A 23,807-nucleotide genomic window follows, 5' to 3' on the forward strand; every position below is an offset into this window, starting at 1 on the left:
CATCCCACGCCAGTCACGTCCACTTGTCCAGTAGAATCCAGTAGGGGAATCTGTAAAAATGAGAGACAGATTACTTACCTACATCCCACGCCGGTCACGTCCACTTGTCCAGTAGAATCCAATAGGGGTACCTGTAAAAATGAGAGACAGATTACTTACCTACATCCCACGCTGGTCACGTCCACTTGTCCAGTAGAATTCAATAGGGGTACCTGTAAAAATGAGAGACAGATTACTTACCTACATCCCACGCTGGTCCCGTCCACTTGTCCAGTAGATTCCAGTAGGGGAATCTGTAAAAATGAGAGACAGATTACTTACCTACATCCCACGCCGATCACGTCCACTTGTCCAGTAGAATTCAATAGGGGTAGCTGTAAAAATGAGAGACTGATTACTTACCTACATCCCACTCCGATCACGTCCACTTGTCAGTAGAATCCAGTAGGGGAATCTGTAAAAATGAGAGACAGATTACTTACCTACATCCCACGCCGGTCACGTCCACTTGTCCAGTAGAATCCAGTAGGGGAATCTGTAAAAATGAGAGACAGATTACTTACCTACATCCCACGCCGGTCACGTCCACTTGTCCAGTAGAATCCAGTAGGGGAATCTGTAAAAATGAGAGACAGATTACTTACCTACATCCCACGCCGGTCACGTCCACTTGTCCAGTAGACTCCAATAGGGGTACCTGTAAAAATGAGAGACAGATTACTTACCTACATCCCATGCTGGTCACGTCCACTTGTCCAGTAGAATTCAATAGGGGTACCTGTAGAAATGAGAGACAGATTACTTACCTACATCCCACGCTGGTCACGTCCACTTGTCCAGTAGAATCCAGTAGGGGAATCTGTAAAAATGAGAGACAGATTACTTACCTACATCCCACGCCGGTCACGTCCACTTGTCCAGTAGAATCCAGTAGGGGAATCTGTAAAAATGAGAGACAGATTACTTACCTACATCCCACGCCGATCACGTCCACTTGTCCAGTAGAATTCAATAGGGGTAGCTGTAAAAATGAGAGACAGATTACTTACCTACATCCCACGCCGATCACGTCCACTTGTCAGTAGAATCCAGTAGGGGAATCTGTAAAAATGAGAGACAGATTACTTACCTACATCCCACGCCGGTCACGTCCACTTGTCCAGTAGAATCCAATAGGGGTACCTGTAAAAATGAGAGACAGATTACTTACCTACATCCCACGCTGGTCACGTCCACTTGTCCAGTAGAATTCAATAGGGGTACCTGTAAAAATGAGAGACAGATTACTTACCTACATCCCACGCTGGTCACGTCCACTTGTCCAGTAGAATCCAATAGGGGTACCTGTAAAAATGAGAGACAGATTACTTACCTACATCCCACGCTGGTCACGTCCACTTGTCCAGTAGAATTCAATAGGGGTACCTGTAAAAATGAGAGACAGATTACTTACCTACATCCCACGCTGGTCACGTCTACTTGTCCAGTAGAATCCAATAGGGGTACCTGTAAAAATGAGAGACAGATTTCTTACCTACATCCCACGCTGGTCACGTCCACTTGTCCAGTAGAATCCAATAGGGGTACCTGTAAAAATGAGAGACAGATTACTTACCTACATCCCACGCCGATCACGTCCACTTGTCCAGTAGAATCCAATAGGGCCGATACCTGTAAAAATGAAAATGATACTTACAAAATTCAATCCACAGAAGGAGAGAGCGAGAGAGAGAGAGGGGGGGGGGGAGGAGGAGGAGGAGGGGGGGGGGGGAGAGAGAGAGACTAACCTGCTGCTGCTGGGGAGACCGGCACACACTGCAGGGCCACGACGGGAGGACGGAGCCGGCGGAGGAGGGGGAGAGCCGCACACCGCCGCACCTGTCAGCGGCAGCGGAGGAGGACGGGGCCACACTACAGACGCCAATAACCGCCGGGACAATTAACACACACACACACAATTAACACACACGCACACTGTCCCACACACACACACAATTGACACACACGCACGCACACTGTCCCACACACACAAATAACACACACACACACACACACACACACACAATTAACACACACTCACACTGTCACACACACACACACAATTAACACACCCACACAATTAACACACATTCACACTGTCCCACACACACACACACACACACACAATTAACACACTCACATTGTCCCACACACACAATTAACACACTCACACTGTCCCACACACACAATTAACACACACTCACACTGTCCCACACACACACAATTAACACACATTCACACTGTCCCACACACACAATTAACACACTCACACTGTCACACACTCACACAATTAACACACGCACACTGTCCCACACACACACAATTAACACACACTCAAACTGTCCCACACACACACAATTAACACACTCACACTGTCCCACACACACACACACACACACACACACACACACAATTAACACACACACTGTCCCACACACAACAGACATGCACACTGTCCCACACACACAATTAACACACACACACACACTGTCCCACAAGAACAATGTCCCACATACACACACTTAACACACACACACAATGTCCCGCACCCCCTTCCCTCCCCTGTCCCGACACTGCAAGAAAGTATAAAGTTTACCCCGGCCCGCTCACCTGAGGCTGCACTGTTCAGGGGCCGCGCACCCCCCCCCCCCCCCCCCCCCCGAGGTCGCGCAATCGCGTACTTTGCAGGGGGGGGGAGTAGGGGGAGGCTCCTGGCTGTCGCTGCCTGTCTATTGTGACAGGCACAGCAGCCGGGGAGACAGGGAAAGCGCCGCGGGTAGCGTCGGCGGAATCCCTGACGCATGGGGCGAGTGGGCCGTGCAGGTGCCGGTGGCGCCCCCCTCTGTTGGGGCTGCCATGGCGCCCAGGGCACGTGCCCTGCTCGCCCCGTGCTAGATACGCCTCTGTACCTGACCCTCTCCATGAGGGAGAAAATGCTCTGTTCCTGGACTTTCCTGGTAATGTATGATTGCCATCACCTGTTGTGAAACACCTTTCTTATCAATTACCCAGCTCACCACAGGTGATGGCAATCATACATTACCAGGAAAGTCCAGGAACAGAGCATTTTCTCCCTCATGGAGAGGGTCAGGTAGGCAAGTATGATTAAACCTGGTGGGCATGTGTGCAGTATATTATGTGTGATACAGTTGCCAGGTTTTAATTTTTGAGACTTTGTGGTAGTGTAGGATCTGCATGAAGGTTCGGTACCTTGGCGAGCGGTTTGCAGGCTTCCGTGCATTGGCCAATTCACTAACTAAACCCCCATCATTTATTTATTGATGTTGTGAGGATAAGTGAGCTTGCTATGGTGAGTGCTGAACTTTCTGGTTGTGTGTGTGTATATATATATATATATATATATATATGTATATAAGAATACAGCAGCAGCCGGCACTCCTAAAATCCATTCAACATGCTCAGGTGCCAAGTTCAGAAATTAATAAAAAGTCCAATCGAGCACGGCACTCAGAGACAAAAATAGAGTTGATTTATTATGTCAGTGGTCGACAATTGTTTCGGAGCAAAACACTCCTTCGTCAGGACAACTTAATGACAGCCAAGAAACAAACAGACAAACACTTACCCCCCTAAATACCTGTAATGCCTCATGAGTCCTGGCCCACCGCAGTCACGTCCGCACTCAGATCCCCGGGCTAACTTCCGTCCTCAACTTCCGGAATCGACGTCAGCCGTCGCCAGGGAGATGCGACCTGCGTTCCACCCGGCAGCAGCTTGCGTTCCAACACCGCAGGAGGTCGGAGGTAGCTTCACACAGGGATCAAGGGGCTAGAATGATAGCAGTAGGGATGAGACATACCAATGAAAAATAACAATGAAGAATAGCATAAAATATAAACATACAAAAAACTATAGCAAATACAAACACAATCAGCCCCACGGCATATACATATATAGAAAAAATGCAAAAAAAGTCAACTCATAAGATAATACATATGCAGCATTATACTAGTGAATTCCAGTTAATTTTTTCATTTAATCCACCCGGGAAAGTAGTTCCGAGTCTAGTGATCCATCGAGCTTCTTTAATCAGTAAATATTTAGCTCTATCTCCTCCCCTCAAACTAAGGGGGACATGATCGATCATAAAGTAACGTAGGGAGTCTAGAGAATGCCCTGCCTGCTTAAAGTGTTTTGCAACTGGTTGATCGATACTTTTCCCTTCCAAAATTAATTTGATGGCGGATCGATGAGCCGCCATACGTTCAGAAAATTTACGAATTGTTTGGCCTACATAATGTAAGCCACAAGGGCAGTCTGCCCTTGTGGCTTAGCACATTGTTCTCTGACATCTCTACAAAGAAGATCATTTTGATGTTGTTTGAATTACCAACACAACTATCGTCTGTACAAACATTGTTTATTGTTATTCTGGGCAAATTGTAAACAGTTTTATGTATTGCTTTTTAAAAAAATAAACAATCTCTCTTTTTTAAGATTATTTTATTATACAAAATTTGTACATACCAAAGTACGACATCAGCTCCCTGGGGAAATCTCTTCTTTCAATATATATATATATATATATATATTTATTTTGTGTGTGCATACATTTAAGTTGGGGAACTCATGAATTATGTAATGAATACCACATGACTGACCACGGCATCTCCGACACTGAAGATGCCGATGTTGAAGGGGCTAAGTATTTTTTACCCCGTCCCCAACCGTAACCCTCATTGTGGGTGGGTTGCCAGAGCTAACCCCCCAATTACCGCAGGCAAGCCAACAGATGGGATGCTGAATGCATCACCTACAGAGGTTCTGCGGTTGGCATAATTCAAGCCTGCCTTCCATTTCATCTGGTTTTAATCATCGATAGAACCTGTGTAATTCATGAGTGTCCCAGTTTAAAAGGATAGGATGAAATATATACGTGTGTGTATATATACACACACACCACACTCACCTATCCAGACAGGAATAGGAACCATCGGCCCTCGCTTCGTTTTAATAAAAAACAGGTGAATTTATTAGAAATGCCACATACTGTAGTAACACCCAACGTTTCAGTCATTATACGTATTTTCATCAGGGGTGATGAAAGAGATCTTGCTTAGGCGCTGCTACGTGATGTACTAACATTATCAATAAATTTACATTTTCAGCATTGCAATCAAGCGAGTGCTGATAGTTCCTATTTCTCTTATGTCCTTGAGGATTCTGGGGTTCCAATTAGTACCATGGGGTATAGAAGGGTCCACTGGGCACTTTAAGAGTTTAATAGAGTGGGCTGGCTCCTCCCTCTATGCCCCTCCTACCAGTTTAGAAAATGTGCCTGGAGGAGCCGGTCACAGCTAGGGGAGCTCCTAGGAGTTTTCTTAGTTTTATCGTTTTCTAGAGTTAGTTAATTTACAGGAAGGCTGCTGGCTTCATGGGACTTAGGGGGGAAGTAGGAACCAATTTAATGGAGAGTTAATGGTTCTCTACTCCACTGACAGGACACTGAGCTCCTGAGGGCACTGATTGCAAGCCCACGAGGCAACCGCTCACTCCCGCAGCATGGCCACCAGCCCCTAACAGAGCCAGAAGAGATAGAAGAGTGGTGAGTACAGTGCCGGCGTCCCGGTTAGCGGTATGGCGGCACAATGCACAGCTCTGACAGGCTGCGCTCCTGGAAGGCTCAGCAACATGCACATGAAGACGCATGAGGGGCGTCCTGATCCAGTGCATTAACCCTACACTGGTCATATAGTTAACAGGGGCTAATCCCCGCTGTTAACACACAAAATCCTTAGGCCAGTATAAAGAATAAGTGCGGGAAGCTGCGCGCCATTACAGGGGGCGGGGCTTCCTCTCAGAGCGGATCCAGCACTCACCAGTGCCATTTTCTCCCTGCAGATCATAGAAACGCTGACAGGGAGCGCTGCTCTCCACTTAACTCCAATGCTGCCTGTACGGTGCCAGGGTGTTATAGACGGGGGGGGGGGGGTTAAATGTACAAGCTACCCTATTAAGGTTAACTAGTTAGTGCCGGCTTTTATCATAATAACAGCCTACAGAGGCGCAGTGTGGCTGGCTCCTTATACTCTGTGACTCTCTGAAGGTACTCTGGGGAAACTGTGTCCTACATTTTCCGGTGTGTGTGTGTGTGTGTGTGTGTGTGTGTGTGTGTGTGTGTGTGTGTGTGTGTGTGTGTGTGTGTGTGTGTGTGTGTGTGTGTGTGTGTGTATAAGTGTGCAAATCCCACATTACCATGTACTGAGGACTGCAATATACTTTCTCAGCCTTCTGAATCCGAACCTGCATGGGTGGATTCTTTAGGGGGAATAATATCCCAGATTTCAACAAGGATGTTACATACTGAGAAAGAGACGTAGTTTTTGAAAAAATCTGTGGAGGAAATTATGTATTCAGCCCCCACTACTTTGTCTAAAAACCCACCTACATACCCACAAAAACGTACACTTGCCCAGATAATGCAAGCTAACACTGATACCAACTCTAATACAGGGAACGGTGATGGGGATATGTGGGGGGGAGGGATGCATCCCTTGCTAAAGGGGTGCAACTAATGATTGAAGCCATTAGGGATGTTTTTTTGCATATTTCTGAGAAGGTACCTGAGCAGGAAGAGGAAACTTATTTTACCGTAAATAAGAAATCCTCGCTTACCTTCCCTACTCCTTGTTTGAAAAATCCATGGAAAAGCCAGAGAAAAAATTCCAGATCCCTAAAAGAATTCTCATTGCTTTCCCTTTCCCTGAAGAGGACAGGAAGAAGTGGGAAAACCCACCTATAGTAGACGCATCTGTATCTAGGTTGTCAAAAAAGGTGGTTTTACCGGTCCCTGGTTCAACCGCCTTAAATGAGCGGGCTGACCGCAGGGTTGAGACTACGCTCAAATCACTATACACTGCTACAGGAGTGGCTTTAAGGACCACTATTGCTTGTGCGTGGATTTCTAAAGCCATAGTAAAGTGGTCAGGCACATTACTAGAGGACTTAGATACTATGGATAGGAGTGACATTGACTTGTTTTTATGTCACATACAGGATTCTGCAGGTTTCATGGTGGAAGCCATGAAGGACATTGGCCTGCTTAATGCAAGGGCTACTTCCATGGCAGTCTCAGCACACAGAGGACATGGAGGTTGAACGCCAGATCTTAGCTCGGAAAGACATTCCCAGCAAAGTTATTCCTACCCTGTTGCAGGCTAGGAAAGGAGTAACGTCTAAACATTACCATCGGATTTAGAAAAAGTATGTGTCTTGGTGTGAGTCAAAGAAGTTTCCTACGGTGGAGTTTCAACTTGGATGGTTTCTACTCTTCCTGCAAGCAGGTGTGGATGTGGGCTTGCGTTTGGGCCTCATTAAGGTCCAGATTTTGGCTTTGTCCATTTTTTTACAGAAACAATTGGCTTCCCTACCTGAGGTTCAGACTTTCTTGAAAGGGGTCATGCGCATCCAGCCTCCCTTTGTGCCTCCTACGGCACCTTGGTATCTTAACGTGGTGTTGCATTTCCTGCAATCGTATTGGTTCGAACCTTTACAGGAGGTTGAGGTCAAGTTTCTTGCTTGGAAGGCGGTCACACTGTTGGCATTGGCATCTGCTAGACGTGTGTCAGAATTGGGGCCATGTCCTGAAAGAGTCCCTACTTGATTTTTCATGAAGATAGAGCTGAGCACAGAACGCGTCAGCATTTTCTTCCGAAGGTTGTGTCTGCTTTTCATATCAACCAAACTATTGTGGTGCCAGTGGCTACTGACTCCTCAATTACCTCAAAATCCTTGGATGTTGTGAGGGCTTTGAAAATTTATGTGAAGAGAACTTCTCATCACAGAAAGTTGGACTCTCTGTTTGTCCTTTATGATCCCAACAAGATTGGGTGTCCTGCTTCTAAGCAGACGATTTCTCGCTGGATCAGGTTTACTATCCAGCATGCGTATTCTACGGCAGGTTTGCCATGTCCAAAATCTGTTAAGGCCCACTCTACTCGAAAGGTGGGTTTCTTCCTGGGCGGCTGCCCGGGGTGTCTTGGCTTTATAGCTTTGCCGAGTGGCTACTTGGTCAGGATCAAATACGTTTGCTAAGTTCTACAAGTTCGATACTTTGGCCCCTGAGGACCTAATGTTTGGTCAATCAGTTCTGAAGGGGCCTCCGCGCTCTCCCTCCCGTACTGGGAGCTTTGGTACATCCCCATGGTACTAATGTGGACCCCAGCATCCTCTAGCACGTAAAAGAAGATAGGATTTTAATGACCTACCGGTAAATCCTTTTCTCGTAGTCTGTAGAGGATGCTGGGCGCCCGCCCAGCGCTTTGTTATCCTGCAGTGGTTTCTTGGTTCAGTACTGCTTTGTTCTTAGTTAAGTACTGTGTTGTTACTTAGTTAAGTAATGTTCTTCAGCTGTTGCTGAGTGTTCATGCTGGTTAGCTTCATTTGCCTTGTATTTGTGAGCTGGTTTGAATCTCACCACTATCTGTATAAATTCCTTCTCTCGAAGTTGTCCGTCTCCTCGGGCAGTTTCTGTACTGAGTCTGGTAGGAGGGGCATGGAGGGAGGAGCCAGCCCACACTGTTAAACTCTTAGGGTGAGATTCAAGTGATATATCACGCCCAATTTCCTTTCTAAAATGATCTCCGTTATCGCGCATATTGCGCCCATAGTAATCGGGTTTAGCTGTGTAAAGGGTTAGGTGCCTCGCTACTCTGGATGTAGCGAGCTGAAATAATAATACAACGTCCCTGAGGGCAGAAACAAAACGTGTGTGGAAAAGGGTGAAAAGAATTGAATCCCGCCCTTAAAGTGCTCATGGCTCCGAAGGGACCCGTCTATACCCCATGGTACTAATGTGGACCCCAGCATCCTCTATGGACAACTAGAAAAGGATTTACCAGTAGGTAATTAAAATCCTATTTTCTCTGACTTCCTAGTGGATGCTGGGAACTCCGTAAGGACCATGGGGAATAGCGGACTCCGAAGGAGACTGGGCACATCTAAGAAAGAATTAGGACTACCTGGTGTGCACTGGCTCCTCCCTCTATGCCCCTCCTCCAGACCTCAGTTAGAATTCTGTGCCCGGCCGAGCTGGTTGCACACTAGGGGCTCTCCTGAGCTCTTAGAAAAGAAAGTATATATTTAGGTTTTTTTATTTTCAGTGAGATCTGCTGGCAACAGACTCACTGCTACGAGGGACTTAGGGGAGAGAAGCGAACCTACCTGCTTGCAGCTAGCTTGGGCTTCTAGGCTACTGGACACCATTAGCTCCAGAGGGATCGAACACAGGCCCAGCCTCGGTCGTCCGGTCCCGGAGCCGCGCCGCCGTCCCCCTTGCAGAGCCAGAAGCAAGAAGAACGCCCAGGAAATCGGCGGCTGAAGACTCCGGTCTTCATTAAGGTAGCGCACAGCACTGCAGCTGTGCGCCATTGATCCCCATGCACACCACACACTCCGGTCACTGATGGGTGCAGGGCGCTGGGGGGGGGCGCCCTGGGCTGCAATAAGAGTACCTTATATTGGCATAAAACACATAATATAGTCAGTAAGACTATATATGTGTAAAATCCCCTGCCAAAAATATCCTTAAAAAAGCGGGAGAAGTCCGCCGAGAAGGGGGCGTGGCTATCTCCCTCAGCACACTGGCGCCATTTCCTCTCACAGCTCCGCTGGAAGGACGCCCCCTAGGCTCTCCCCTGCAGTTGCCAGGCTCAATAGGGTAAAAAAGAGAGGGGGGGCACTAAATTTAGGCGCAAACTGTATATTTATAGCAGCTATAGGGGAAAAATCACTGTGTGTAGTGTGAATCCCTGCATTATATAGCGCTCTGGTGTGTGCTGGCATACTCTCTCTCTGTCTCCCCAAGGGACTTTGTGGGGTCCTGTCCTCAGTCAGAGCATTCCCTATGTGTGTGCGTGTGTCGGTACGGCTGTGTCGAAATGATTGATGAGGAAGATTATATGGAGGCGGAGCAGGTGCCGATAAGTGTGATGTCACCCCCTGCGGGGTCGACACCAGAGTGGGTGGATATGTGGAAGGTATTAACCGACAGTGTCAACTCCTTTACATAAAAGGCTAGATGACGTACAGCAGTGGGACAGCCGGCTTCTCAGCCCGTGCCTGCCCAGGCGTCTCAAAGGCCATCAGGGGCTCAAAAACGCCTGCTACCTCAGATGGCAGACACAGATGTCGACACGGAGTCTGACTCCAGTGTAGACGACGATGAGACAAATGTAAAATCCACAAGGACCATCCGTTGTATGATTACGGCAATGAAAAATGTGTTGCACATTTCTGACATTAACCCAGTTACCACAAAAAAGGGTATTATATTTGGGGAGAAAAAGCATCCAGTGGTTTTTCCCCCATCAGATAAATTGAATAAAGTGTGTGAAGAAGCGTGGGGTTTCCCCGATAAGAAAATAGTGATTTCTAAAAAGTTACTGATGGCGTACCCTTTCCCGCCGAAGGACAGGTTACGTTGGGAGACGTCCCCTAGGGTGGATAAGGCGCTCACACGCTTGTCAAAAAAGGTGGCACTGCCGTCTCAGGATACGGCCGCCTTAAAGGAGCCTGCTGATAGAAAGCAGGAGGCTATCCTGAAGTCTGTATATACACACTCAGGTATTATACTGAGACCTGCAATTGCTTCAGTGTGTAGTGCTGCAGCAGCTTGGTCCGATACCCTGTCAGATAATATTGATACTAGACAGGGATACTATTTTGCTATCCATAGAGCATTTTAAAGACGTGGTCTTATATATGAGAGATGCACAGAGGGATATTTGCCGGCTGGCATCTAAAATTAATGCAATGTCCAATTCTGCCAGAAGAGTATTATGGACTCGGCAGTGGACGGGTGATGCTGATTCTAAAGGCACATGGAGGTTTTGCCTTATAAGAGTGAGGAATTGTTTGGGGATGGTCTCTCGGACCTAGTATCCACAGCAACAGCTGGGAAGTCGACATTTTTACCTCAGGTTTCCTCACAGCCTAAGAAAGCACCGTATTATCAGGTACAGTCCTTTCGGCCACAAAAAGGCAAGCGGGTCAGAGGCGCTTCCTTTCTGCCCAGAGGCAGGGGAAGAGGGAAAAAGCTGCACCAAACAGCCAGTTCCCTGGAACCAAAATCCTCCCCCGCTTCCTCTAAGTCCACCGCATGACGCTGGGGCTCCACAGGCGGAGCCAGGTGCGGTGGGGGCGCGTCTCCGGAACTTCAGCGACCAGTGGGTTCGCTCACAGGTAGATCCCTGGGTTCTACAAGTGGTATCTCAGGGATACAAGCTGGAGTTGGAGGCCACTCCTCCTCGCCGTTACCTCAAATCTGCCTTGCCGGCTGCTCCCAAAGAAAGGGAGGTAGTACTGGACGCTATTCACAAGCTGTACTTCCAGCAGGTGATAATCAAGATACCCCCCCTTCAACAGGGGCGGGGTTACTATTCCACAATGTTGTGGTACCGAAACCAGATGGTTCGGTGAGACCCATCCTAAATTTAAAATTCTTGAACACTTATATAAGGAAGTTCAAGTTCAAGATGGAATCGCTCAGGGCGGTTATTACAAGCCTGGAAGAGGGTGTCCCCATGTACCCACCTCACCAGGAGTACCTCAGGTTTGTGGTACAGGACTGTCATTACCAATGCCAGACGTTGCCGTTTGGTCTGTCCACGGCACCGAGGGTATTTACCAAGGTAATGGCCAAAATGATGATACTCCTTAGAAAGAAGGGAGTTATAATTATCCCGTACTTGGACGATCTCCTGATAAAGGCGAGGTCCAAGGAGCAGTTGCTAGTCAGCGTAGCACTATCTCAGGAAGTGCTGCATCAGCACGGCTGGATCCTGAATATCCCAAAGTCGCAGCTGATTCCCGCGACGCGTCTGCTATTCCTGGGTATGATTCTGGACACAGAACAGAAGAAGGTTTTTCTCCCGGAGGAGAAGGCCCAGGAATTATCATCTCTGGTCAGGGACCTCCTGCAACCAAAACAGGTGTCGGTGCATCACTGCACGCGAATCCTGGGAAAGATGGTAGCTCTTACGAAGCGTTTCCCTTTGGCAGGTTCCATGCGAGGATCTTCCAGTGGGATCTATTGGACAAGTGGTCCGAATCGCATCTTCAGATGCATCGGTGGATCACCCTGTCACCATGGGCCAGGGTGTCTCTGCTGTGGTGGCTGCAGAGTGCTCATCTTCGTGAAGGCCGCAGATTCGGCATACAGGACTGGGTCCTGGTGACCACGAATGCAAGCCTCCGAGGGTGGGGGGCAGTCACTCAGGGAAGAAAACGTCCAAGGACAAAAACTTCCTTGCATATAAATATTCTGGAACTACGGGTCATTTACAATGCCCTGAGTCAAACAGAATCCCTGCTTCAAAAACAACCGGTGCTGATTTAGTCAGACAACATCACGGCTGTCGCCCATGTAAATCGACAGGGCGGCACAAGAAGCAGGATAGCAATGGCAGAAGCCACAAGGATTCTTCGATGGGCGGAGAATCACGTGATGGCACTGTCAGCAGTGTTCATTCCGGGAGTGGAAAACTGGGAAGCAGACTTCCTCAGCAGACACGACCTCCACCCGGGAGAGTGGGGACTTCATCCAGAAGTCTTCAAGCTGATTGTACACCGGTGGGAACGACCACAGGTGGACATGATGGCGTCCCGCCTCAATAAAAAGCTAAAAAGATATTGCGCCAGGTCAAGGACCCTCAGGCGATAACTGTGGACGCTCTGGTGACACCGTGGGTGTACCAGACGGTTTATGTGTTCCCTCCTCTTCCTCACATACCCAGGGTACTGAGGATAGTGAGAAAGAGAGGAGTAAGGACAATATTCATCGTTCCGGATTGGCCAAGAACAACTTGGTACCCAGAACTACAAGAAATGATCTCAGAGGACCCATGGCCTCTGCCCCTCAGACAGGACCTGCTACTGCAGGGGCCTGTCTGTTCCAAGACTTACCGCGGCTGCATTGACGGCAGGGCGGTTGAACGCCGGATCCTAGCGGAAAAGGGCATTCCAGTTGAAGTCTTTCTTACGCTGATTAAAGCTAGGAAGGATGTGACAGCAAAACATTATCATCGCATATGGCGAAAATATGTTGCTTGGTGTGAGGCCAGGAAGGCCCCAAAGGAAGAATTCCAGCTGGGTCGATTTCTGCACTTCCTACAGGCAGGAGTGACTATGGGCCTAAAATTGGGATACATAAAAGTCCAGATTTCGGCCCTGTCTTTTTTCTTTCAGAAATGAACTGGCTTCACTGCCTGAAGTTCAGACGTTTGTTACGGGAGTGCTGCATATTCAGCCTCCTTTTGTGCCTCCAGTGGCACCTTGGGATCTCAACGTGGTGTTGGATTTCCTAAAATCACATTGGTTTGAACCACTTAAGACCGTGGAGTTAAAATATCTCACGGGGAAGGTGGTCATGCTGTTGGCCTGGGCGTCGGCCAGGCGGGTGTCAGAGTTAGCGGCTCTGTCGTGTAAAAGCCCATATCTGATTTTCCATATGGACAGGGCAGAACTGAGGACTCGTTCCCAGTTTCTCCCTAAGGTGGTATCAGCATTTCATTTGAACCAACCTATTGTGGTGCCTGCGGCTACTCGGAACTTGGAGGATTCCAAGTTACTGGACGTAGTCCGGGCCCTGAAACTCTATGTTTCCAGGACGGCTAGAGTCAGAAAGACTGACTCGCTATTTATCCTACATGCACCCAACAAGCTGGGTGCTCCTGCTTCAAAAAGCAGAAAATTGCTCGCTGGATCTGTAGCACGATTCAACTTGCACATTTCGCGGCTGGACTGCCGCATCCTAAATCTATAAAAGCCCATTCCACAAGGAAGGGGGCTCTTCTTGGGCGGCTGCCCGAGGGGTCTCGGCTTTACAACTTTGCCGAGCTGCTACTTGGTCGGGTTCAAACACATTTGCAAAATTCTACAAGTTTGATACCCTGGCTGAGGAGGACCTGGAGTTCGCTCATTCGGTGCTGCAGAGTCATCCGCACTCTCCCGCCCGTTTGGGAGCTTTGGTATAATCCCCATGGTCCTTACGGAGTTCCCAGCATCCACTAGGACGTCAGAGAAAATAAGAATTTACTCACCGGTAATTCTATTTCTCGTAGTCCGTAGTGGATGCTGGGCGCCCATCCCAAGAGCGGATTGTCTGCAATACTTGTATATAGTTATTGCTTAACTAAAGGGTTATTGTTTGGAGCCATCTGTTGAGAGGCTCAGTTGTTATTCATACTGTTAACTGGATATAGTATCATCAGCTATTCCGGGCACAGTTTCCTAACTGAGGTCTGGAGGAGGGGCATAGAGGGAGGAGCCAGTGCACACCAGGTTGTCCTAATTCTTTCTTAGATGTGCCCAGTCTCCTTCGGAGCCCGCTATTCCCCATGGTCCTTACGGAGTTCCCAGCATCCACTACGGACTACGAGAAATAGAATTAGCGGTGAGTAAATTCTTATTATTGCAGCTCGTTATATATTACAGCGCTACAGTTACTGTTTGTGTATATATTTATATGTAAAATAAAATTCATATTGTCTCACTGTAAAGTGTAAAGTCATCACTGCAATCCCTCTTTTTTCTACCCTCCTTTATTTATTTGGTTTTTGTCCCAAGTCCCCATTGTTGTGTATATGTCACTTGAACTCTCTATTGCTCATTGGCTTGTGTGGATACTTGTCTCCCATTCTGTTTGCCTCTTAATTTTTCCCATTTGTTTCCCTGCCCTTTCACTCTTCCCACACCTCTGACACAATGCTGACTTTATATTCTGCAGTACAACAAATTTCCAGTGGGCCGTGGTCTTCTCTCTCTCTCTCTCTCTCGTCTGCTTCCCTTGGTCCCTACACTAAAACACTGTAATGCAGTACCTGGTACCTCACGCCCACCTTACTGATGGTTCAGTCACACAGCAGACCCCTGATTGCGAGGTCACCATTGAAAAATTCCACTGCTAATCTGTAGGATTAAACTATTAATACTCTGTGTGTCTCTGACTATCCTGCACTCTCTGTCACTCAGCTAGTCTTTTTCTCTCTCCCTCCCTCCCTCTCTTTCTCTCCCTTTCCCCTGACACGAACTGCACTGTTTATCAGTCTCTGGTATTGCTGACACACTCGTTATAAAAAGCCCTTGGTTTGGGGCAGATGGGTCACCTCATATTAAACATACCGTAACCTCGTGATGGAGTCCGACGGCCTATCCCCAGACCGCTACTCACGTGTCATTCAGCAACTGCGACAAATCCGTGCGGATCTCATCCTCCTGACTGAGAAATATGTGAGATACCTCTTTGCTGTGTGTGGTTGTAGCATGGTGTTATAATGTGTGTGGGGGGAGGTGGGGGAGGGCTTTGTAATTTTGTTAAAGGGAAAATATATATACATATATATATATATATATATATATATATATATATATAATATTGTGCATGATAAAAAAAATATGGCTTGGTCAAGCATGTATCCTGTAATTCCCAGTCTAAACTGGTTTCTAGAGGTCTGGAGGGGACTGTTCCATTTTTGTTTATTAGGATATATAGTTTGATGGAGCAAGCAATGAGACAAGAAATACAATTCTATGTGCCTGGGACTCTATGTTTATTAAGCAATACACAGTTCGGGAGGCCTGCTAGCTAGAAACCTCCAAAAACAGACTCAAGACCTGGGGGTATATTTACAAAGATTCGTGTTTTGGCCGTTTTGAAGGGTGTTTGAACTCGAATGGTATCGGGTGCATTTTACTGCAACTTTTTGAATCCTGATACGATCATTCACTAAGCTGCCGAGTTTTGCACAATAGTTTTTTCCGATGTCGATGTGATTCGTAATATCAGGCAGTGTTTTACGGGAGTGATGAGTAAAACACTGCCTGACAAAACACAAGGAATCCCGGACGGATCTGTGAGATCCGTGCAGGGCTTCATTGTGTACCTTAAAAAGTTGATTAAAGTCTGAAAAAATCTGAAAAAAATTGCGTGGGGTCCCCCCTCCTAAGCACAACCAGCCTTGGGCTCTTTGAGCCGGTCCTGGTTGAAAAAATATGGGGGGGAAAATGACAGGGGTTCCCCCATATTTAATCAACCAGCACCAGGATCTGCGCCTGGTCCTGGTTCCAAAACTACGGGGGACAAAAAGCGTAGGGGTCCCCCGTATTTTTGAAACCAGCACCGGGCTCCACTAGCCAGGTACATAGATGTCACAGCCGGGGGACACTTTTATACTGGTCCCTGCGGCCCTGGCATTACATACCCAACTAGTCACCCCTGGCCGGGGTACCCTGGAGGAGTGGGAACCCCTTAAATCAAGGGGTCCCCCCCCATCCAAGGGCGGCGGATGGGGGGCTGATAGCCTTGTGAAAAAATGTGAATATTGTTTTTAGTAGCAGTACTACAAGTCCCAGCAAGCCTCCCCGCTAGCTGGTACTTGGAGAACCACAAGTACCAGCATGCGGTGGAAAACAGACCCTTTCCCATAGATAACCATGCACATGTCTCACTGATCCGTGCATGGTTATCCAAACTCGACTGGAAAAAGCAGGTCTATTTTTTTGCTGCTTTTTTTAACGAATCGAAAAAAAACAGACCCGCACTTGAGCACTTAGAAACTAACACCCAAATATGAATGAATAGTGAATGCCCGTATTGTATGAAATAACAGCCGTGTTTGACCGATGGTCTATTCATTCGTATTTCGGAACTTTGCAAATCAAACCATTACGAATACTCCAAACACTGCCGAAATTGGTGCTTAGTGAATTCCCGTATTGGGACTTAGAAAAAAAAACACAAATCTGACAAACTGGGATTCTTAGTAAATACTGGCCCTGGTTGGCTTCTCATGCATTCCATTAATGGTGATGTAGTTTATAAGAAAAAGAAAATACAACCCAAATGATTAGCACTCTGCTCTGTAGTCTATTAATACTTTACTTTGTTTCTGGTGGGGGTTTTTTTATATATATAAATGTAAAGCAATTAGCATCCTAGTGTGACAAAGTGCTATATAAATAACATAATTATAATAATATATTACCCTTAATGGTTATATTTTTACCTTCGAAAAGAATAGTATATTGTACTTGAAATAGCTATAATTTTCTAACAACCAAGTCCACTGCATTTAGACCCTCTGCTATGATCCCAGAGGGGTGTTTCAAAGTCTCTCTGCTCACTACATCATATGTCATGTGATCGGTGTGTAATAGCATGGTTCTTAGCAAACTATAGGGTCAATTCAATTTAGGGGCAAGCAGGGTGAAGTGCCGTTGTACCGCATCTCGCCCCATTTCACCCACCGTTTTTTGTACACAGCGCTGCGAGTGGACTTGCACCTAATTGAATTGACCTCTAAGTCATTAATAGCAACTTGAAGCAAAACACTTAAGGTATAAGAAACAATTGCATGGTGTTTATTTATCAAGGCGCGTTTTTTAAAACCCAATTTTCTGCAGTTTTTGCGCAGGATTAAAAGCAGCAATAAAATTATAGCCCAAACCAGGTGTGCGTTTTGCATTTAATATTATTGCCTCTTTAATTCCTGCTGCAAAACTGCAGAAAAAACAAATCACACCCATAATTTTTACATATGATTTACAACCTTCCAATCAATCATTCAGTAGGGGTGGCTGCAAAAGTAAATGAATTGGGAGGTTGCTATCAATACATTTGGTACTAGGTAGAAGGCGATACCTTGGGAGGTCTTTGAATTCACATGCATTTGCATAGTAAAAAACTGAGTGATGCTGTACGTGGTATAGCAAGAGAAGTGGTGGGGAAGTTGGCAAATTGACAGATGCAATTCCCTTTGTCAGCTGTCTTGGCCAGAATGTGCTACCCACTAGTATTATTGCTCAGTTTGGCAACCCCAGTAGCACAGCTGTAGTAACCAGTTACTGCATTTATTTAGAAGCATCAGAAGACTGAATGATGGGAAATGAAGCATTGTTAAATATTTGCGTTGAAACAGATGGGATTGCACTGGGACTGTTAAACCAGGGACATCTGCAAGATTTATGGTGAACATGTGGCATATGGGTAGTACCAGCCAGCCCTTGATTGGTTGTCTTTCAGTACCTGCATTAGAGCTTTCCTCCTGCATATTTAACACACAGTTACAAAAGCTGACCACTAGGGGTCCCCATCCACAACAGTAGAGTCCTCCATGGATGCAGTATGCAAAGGGAGAAAAATCTCACACCAGCTCAACATGTAATAACCTCTCACTGATTTTAAATAGATAGCCCAGCACTCTGACTTACATATGTGGAGAGAGCACACTGAGGTAAGACTCCTACAGTTGTTTACTATGATAGTTAATATTGGGGGGATTCTCTGGGGTGCGGGGCTCCCTGTACCTGCCGTGGCTGGACGTCCCCAGGGCATCGCAATCTAACACTATTTTAATACGCTCTGGCACTTATAGTTTGTTTTCTATATATATGTAACACTTTCACAGAAATTTCTTTCACTCCTCACATCACTGATACATGCAGTAGCTGCTCCTACCTCTTTAACCCTTTTTCTCTAACGTCCTAGAGGATGCTGGGGACTCCGTAAGGACCTTGGGTATAGACGGGCTCCGCAGGAGACATGGGCACTTTAAGAAAGAATTTAGTTCCTGGTGTGCACTGGCTCCTCCCTCTATGCCCCTCCTCCAGACCTCAGTTTGATACTGTGCCCAGAGGAGCTGGGTGCTTTTCAGTGAGCTCTCCTGAGTTTACTGATAGAAAGTATTTTGTCAGTTTCTCTGACGTCCTAGTGGATGCTGGGGACTCCGAAAGGACCATGGGGAATAGCGGCACAAAAGACTGGGCACAAAAGTAAAAGCTTTAGGACTACCTGGTGTGCACTGGCTCCTCCCCCTATGACCCTCCTCCAAGCCTCTGTTAGATTTTTGTGCCCGAACGAGAAGGGTGCATACTAAGGGGCTCTCCTGAGCTGCTTAGAGTAAAAGTTTAAATTAGGTTTTTTATTTTCAGTGAGACCTGCTGGCAACAGGCTCACTGCACCGAGGGACTAAGGGGAGAAGAAGCGAACTCACCTGCGTGCAGAGTGGATTGGGCTTCTTAGGCTACTGGACATTAGCTCCAGAGGGACGATCACAGGCCCAGCCATGGATGGGTCCCAGAGCCGCGCCGCCGGCCCCCTTACAGAGCCAGAAGACTGAAGAGGTCCGGAAAATCGGCGGCAGAAGACGTCCTGTCTTCAATAAGGTAGCGCACAGCACCGCAGCTGTGCGCCATTGCTCTCAGCACACTTCACACTCCGGTCACTGAGGGTGCAGGGCGCTGGGGGGGGCGCCCTGAGACGCAATAAAAACACCTTATATGGCAAAAAATACATCACATATAGCTCCTGGGCTATATGGATGCATTTAACCCCTGCCAATTTTGCCTTAAAAAAGCGGGAGAAAGGCCGCCGAGAAGGGGGCGGAGCCTATCTCCTCAGCACACTGGCGCCATTTTTTCCTCACAGCTCCGTTGGAGTGAAGCTCCCTGACTCTCCCCTGCAGTCCTGCACTACAGAAACAGGGTAAAACAAGAGAGGGGGGGCACTAATTTGGCAGATAAATCTATACAGCAGCTATATAAGGGAAAAACACTTATATAAGGTTATCCCTATATATATATATAGCGCTCTGGTGTGTGCTGGCAAACTCTCCCTCTGTCTCCCCAAAGGGCTAGTGGGGTCCTGTCCTCTATCAGAGCATTCCCTGTGTGTGTGCTGTGTGTCGGTACGTTGTGTCGACATGTATGAGGAGGAAAATGGTATGGAGGCGGAGCAATTGCCTGTATTAGTGATGTCACCCCCTAGGGAGTCGACACCTGACTGGATGGTCTTATGGAAGGAATTACGTGATAGTGTCAGCACTTTACAAAAGACTGTTGACGACATGAGACAGCCGGAAAATCAGTTAATACCTGTACAGGCGACTCAAACACCGTCAGGGGCTCTAAAGCGCCCGTTACCTCAGATGGTCGACACAGACACGGACACTGACTCCAGTGTCGACGGTGAGGAAACAAACGTATTTTCCAGTAGGGCCACACGTTACATGATCACGGCAATGAAGGAGGTTTTGAACATTTCTGATACTACAAGTACCACAAAAAAGGGTATTATGTGGGGTGTGAAAAAACTACCCGTAGTTTTTCCTGAATCAGATGAATTAAATGAGGTGTGTGATGAAGCGTGGGTTTCCCCCGATAAAAAACTGCTAATTTCTAAAAAATTATTGGCATTATACCCTTTCCCGCCAGAGGTTAGGGCGCGTTGGGAAACACCCCCTAGGGTAGATAAGGCGCTCACACGCTTATCAAAACAAGTGGCGTTACCGTCTCCTGATACGGCCGCCCTCAAGGAACCAGCTGATAGGAAGCTGGAAAATATCCTAAAAAGTATATACACACATACTGGTATTATACTGCGACCAGCAATCGCCTCAGCCTGGATGTGCAGTGCTGGGGTGGCTTGGTCGGATTCCCTGACTGAAAATATTGATACCCTGGACAGGGACAATATATTATTGACTATAGAGCATTTAAAGGATGCATTTCTATATATGCGAGATGCACAGAGGGATATTTGCACTCTGGCATCAAGAGTAAGTGCGCTGTCCATTTCTGCCAGAAGAGGGTTATGGACGCGACAGTGGTCAGGTGATGCGGATTCCAAACGGCATATGGAAGTATTGCCGTATAAAGGGGAGGAGTTATTTGGGGTCGGTCTATCGGACCTGGTGGCCACGGCAACGGCTGGGAAATCCACCTTTTTACCCCAGGTCACCTCTCAGCAGAAAAAGACACCGTCTTTTCAGGCTCAGTCCTTTCGTCCCCATAAGGGCAAGCGGGCAAAAGGCCACTCATATCTGCCCCGGGGCAGAGGAAGGGGAAAAAGACTGCAGCAGGCAGCCTCTTCCCAGGAACAGAAGCCCTCCCCCGCTTCTGCCAAGTCCTCAGCATGACGCTGGGGCCTTACAAGCGGACTCAGGCACGGTGGGGGCCCGTCTCAAGAATTTAAGCGCGCAGTGGGCTCACTCGCAAGTGGACCCCTGGATCCTGCAGGTAGTATCTCAGGGGTACAAATTGGAATTCGAGACGTCTCCCCCTCGCCGGTTCCTGAAGTCTGCTTTACCAACGTCTCCCCCCGACAGGGAGGCGGTATTGGAAGCCATTCACAAGCTGTATTCCCAGCAGGTGATAATCAAGGTACCCCTCCTACAACAGGGAAAGGGGTATTATTCCACGCTGTTTGTGGTACCGAAGCCGGACGGCTCGGTGAGACCTATTTTAAATCTGAAATCCTTGAACACTTACATACAAAGGTTCAAATTCAAGATGGAATCACTCAGAGCAGTGATAGCAAACCTGGAAGAAGGGGACTATATGGTGTCTCTGGACATCAAGGATGCTTACCTCCATGTCCCAATTTGCCCTTCTCACCAAGGGTACCTCAGGTTTGTGGTACAGAACTGTCACTATCAGTTTCAGACGCTGCCGTTTGGATTGTCCACGGCACCCCGGGTCTTTACCAAGGTAATGGCCGAAATGATGATTCTTCTTCGAAGAAAAGGCGTCTTTATTATCCCTTACTTGGACGATCTCCTGATAAGGGCAAGGTCCAGAGAACAGTTAGAGGTCGGAGTAGCACTATCTCAAGTAGTACTACGACAGCACGGATGGATTCTAAATATTCCAAAATCGCAGCTGATTCCGACGACACGTCTGCTGTTCCTAGGGATGATTCTGGACACAGTACAGAAAAAGGTGTTTCTCCCGGAGGAGAAAGCCAGGGAGTTATCCGACCTAGTCAGGAACCTCCTAAAACCAGGCCAAGTGTCAGTGCATCAATGCACAAGGGTCCTGGGAAAAATGGTGGCTTCTTACGAAGCGATTCCATTCGGCAGATTCCACGCAAGAACTTTTCAGTGGGATCTGCTGGACAAATGGTCCGGATCGCATCTTCAAATGCATCAGCGGATAACCCTGTCTCCAAGGACAAGGGTGTCTCTCCTATGGTGGTTACAGAGTGCTCATCTTCTAGAGGGCCGCAGATTCGGCATTCAGGACTGGGTCCTGGTGACCACGGATGCCAGCCTGAGAGGCTGGGGAGCAGTCACACAGGGAAGAAATTTCCAGGGCTTGTGGTCAAGCATGGAAACGTCACTTCACATAAATATCCTGGAACTAAGGGCCATTTACAATGCCCTAAGTCAGGCAAGGCCTCTGCTTCAGGGTCAGCCGGTGTTGATCCAGTCGGACAACATCACGGCAGTCGCCCACGTAAACAGACAGGGCGGCACAAGAAGCAGGAGGGCAATGACGGAAGTTGCAAGGATTCTTCGCTGGGCGGAAAATCATGTGATAGCACTGTCAGCAGTGTTCATTCCGGGAGTGGACAACTGGGAAGCAGACTTCCTCAGCAGACACGACCTCCACCCGGGGGAGTGGGGACTTCACCCAGAAGTCTTCCACATGATTGTGAACCGTTGGGAAAAACCAATGGTGGACATGATGGCGTCCCGCCTCAACAAACAACTGGACAGATATTGCGCCAGGTCAAGGGACCCTCAGGCAATAGCTGTGGACGCTCTGGTAACACCGTGGGTGTACCAGTCAGTGTATGTGTTCCCTCCTCTGCCTCTCATACCCAAGGTACTGAGAATCATAAGAAGGAGAGGAGTAAGGACTATACTCGTGGCTCCGGATTGGCCAAGAAGGACTTGGTACCCGGAACTTCAAGAGATACTCACGGAAGACCCGTGGCCTCTACCTCTAAGAAAGGACCTGCTCCAGCAGGGACCATGTCTGTTCCAAGACTTACCGCGGCTGCGTTTGACGGCATGGCGGTTGAACGCCGGATCCTGAAGGAAAAAGGCATTCCGGATGAAGTCATCCCTACCCTGATCAAAGCCAGGAAGGATGTAACTGTGCAACATTATCACCGTATTTGGCGTAAATATGTTGCGTGGTGTGAGGCCAGGAAGGCCCCTACAGAGGAATTTCAACTGGGTCGTTTCCTGCATTTCCTGCAAACAGGACTGTCTATGGGCCTAAAATTAGGGTCCATTAAGGTTCAAATTTCGGCCCTGTCAATATTCTTCCAAAAAGAACTAGCTTCAGTTCCTGAAGTTCAGACGTTTGTCAAGGGGGTACTGCATATACAGCCTCCTTTTGTGCCTCCAGTGGCACCTTGGGATCTCAATGTAGTTTTGGGGTTCCTAAAATCACATTGGTTTGAACCACTCACCACTGTGGACTTAAAATATCTCACATGGAAAGTGGTAATGCTGTTAGCCCTGGCTTCAGCCAGGCGTGTCTCAGAATTGGCGGCTTTATCCTATAAAAGCCCTTACCTAATTTTTCATGCGGACAGGGCAGAATTGAGGACTCGTCCTCAATTTCTCCCTAAGGTGGTTTCAGCGTTTCACTTAAACCAGCCTATTGTGGTACCTGCGGCTACTAGGGACTTGGAGGATTCCAAGTTGCTGGACGTAGTCAGGGCCCTGAAAATATATGTTTCCAGGACGGCTGGAGTCAGAAAATCTGACTCGCTGTTTATCCTGTATGCACCTAACAAGCTGGGTGCTCCTGCTTCTAAGCAGACTATTGCTCGTTGGATTTGTAGTACAATTCAGCTTGCACATTCTGTGGCAGGCCTGCCACAGCCAAAATCTGTAAAAGCCCATTCCACACGGAAGGTGGGCTCATCTTGGGCGGCTGCCCGAGGGGTCTCGGCTTTACAACTTTGCCGAGCAGCTACTTGGTCAGGGGCAAACACGTTTGCTAAATTCTACAAA

The 23,807-nt window shown here is 47.6% G+C and overlaps 1 protein-coding gene across 5 annotated transcripts in view; it reads left to right on the plus strand.

Moving 5' to 3' along the window:
- The window catches only part of LOC135054972 (ciliary neurotrophic factor-like), a 71,536-nt gene that overhangs the window by 37,811 nt on the left and 9,918 nt on the right, over positions 1 to 23,807 (plus strand). For 4 of the 5 annotated variants that reach the window (XM_063958487.1, XM_063958486.1, XM_063958484.1 and 1 more), the window contains one exon: positions 15,105 to 15,288. In XM_063958487.1, coding sequence (XP_063814557.1) covers positions 15,193 to 15,288 — 96 coding nt within the window. In that variant the 5' untranslated portion in view covers positions 15,105 to 15,192. Of the gene's footprint in view, positions 1 to 15,104; positions 15,289 to 18,181; positions 18,291 to 23,807 lie in introns of those variants that run through there. The other variant, XM_063958489.1, reaches the window with a different exon arrangement.

This window comes from Pseudophryne corroboree, chromosome 3 (genome assembly GCF_028390025.1).
Source record: "Pseudophryne corroboree isolate aPseCor3 chromosome 3, aPseCor3.hap2, whole genome shotgun sequence".
Taxonomy (NCBI): Eukaryota; Metazoa; Chordata; class Amphibia; order Anura; family Myobatrachidae; genus Pseudophryne; species Pseudophryne corroboree.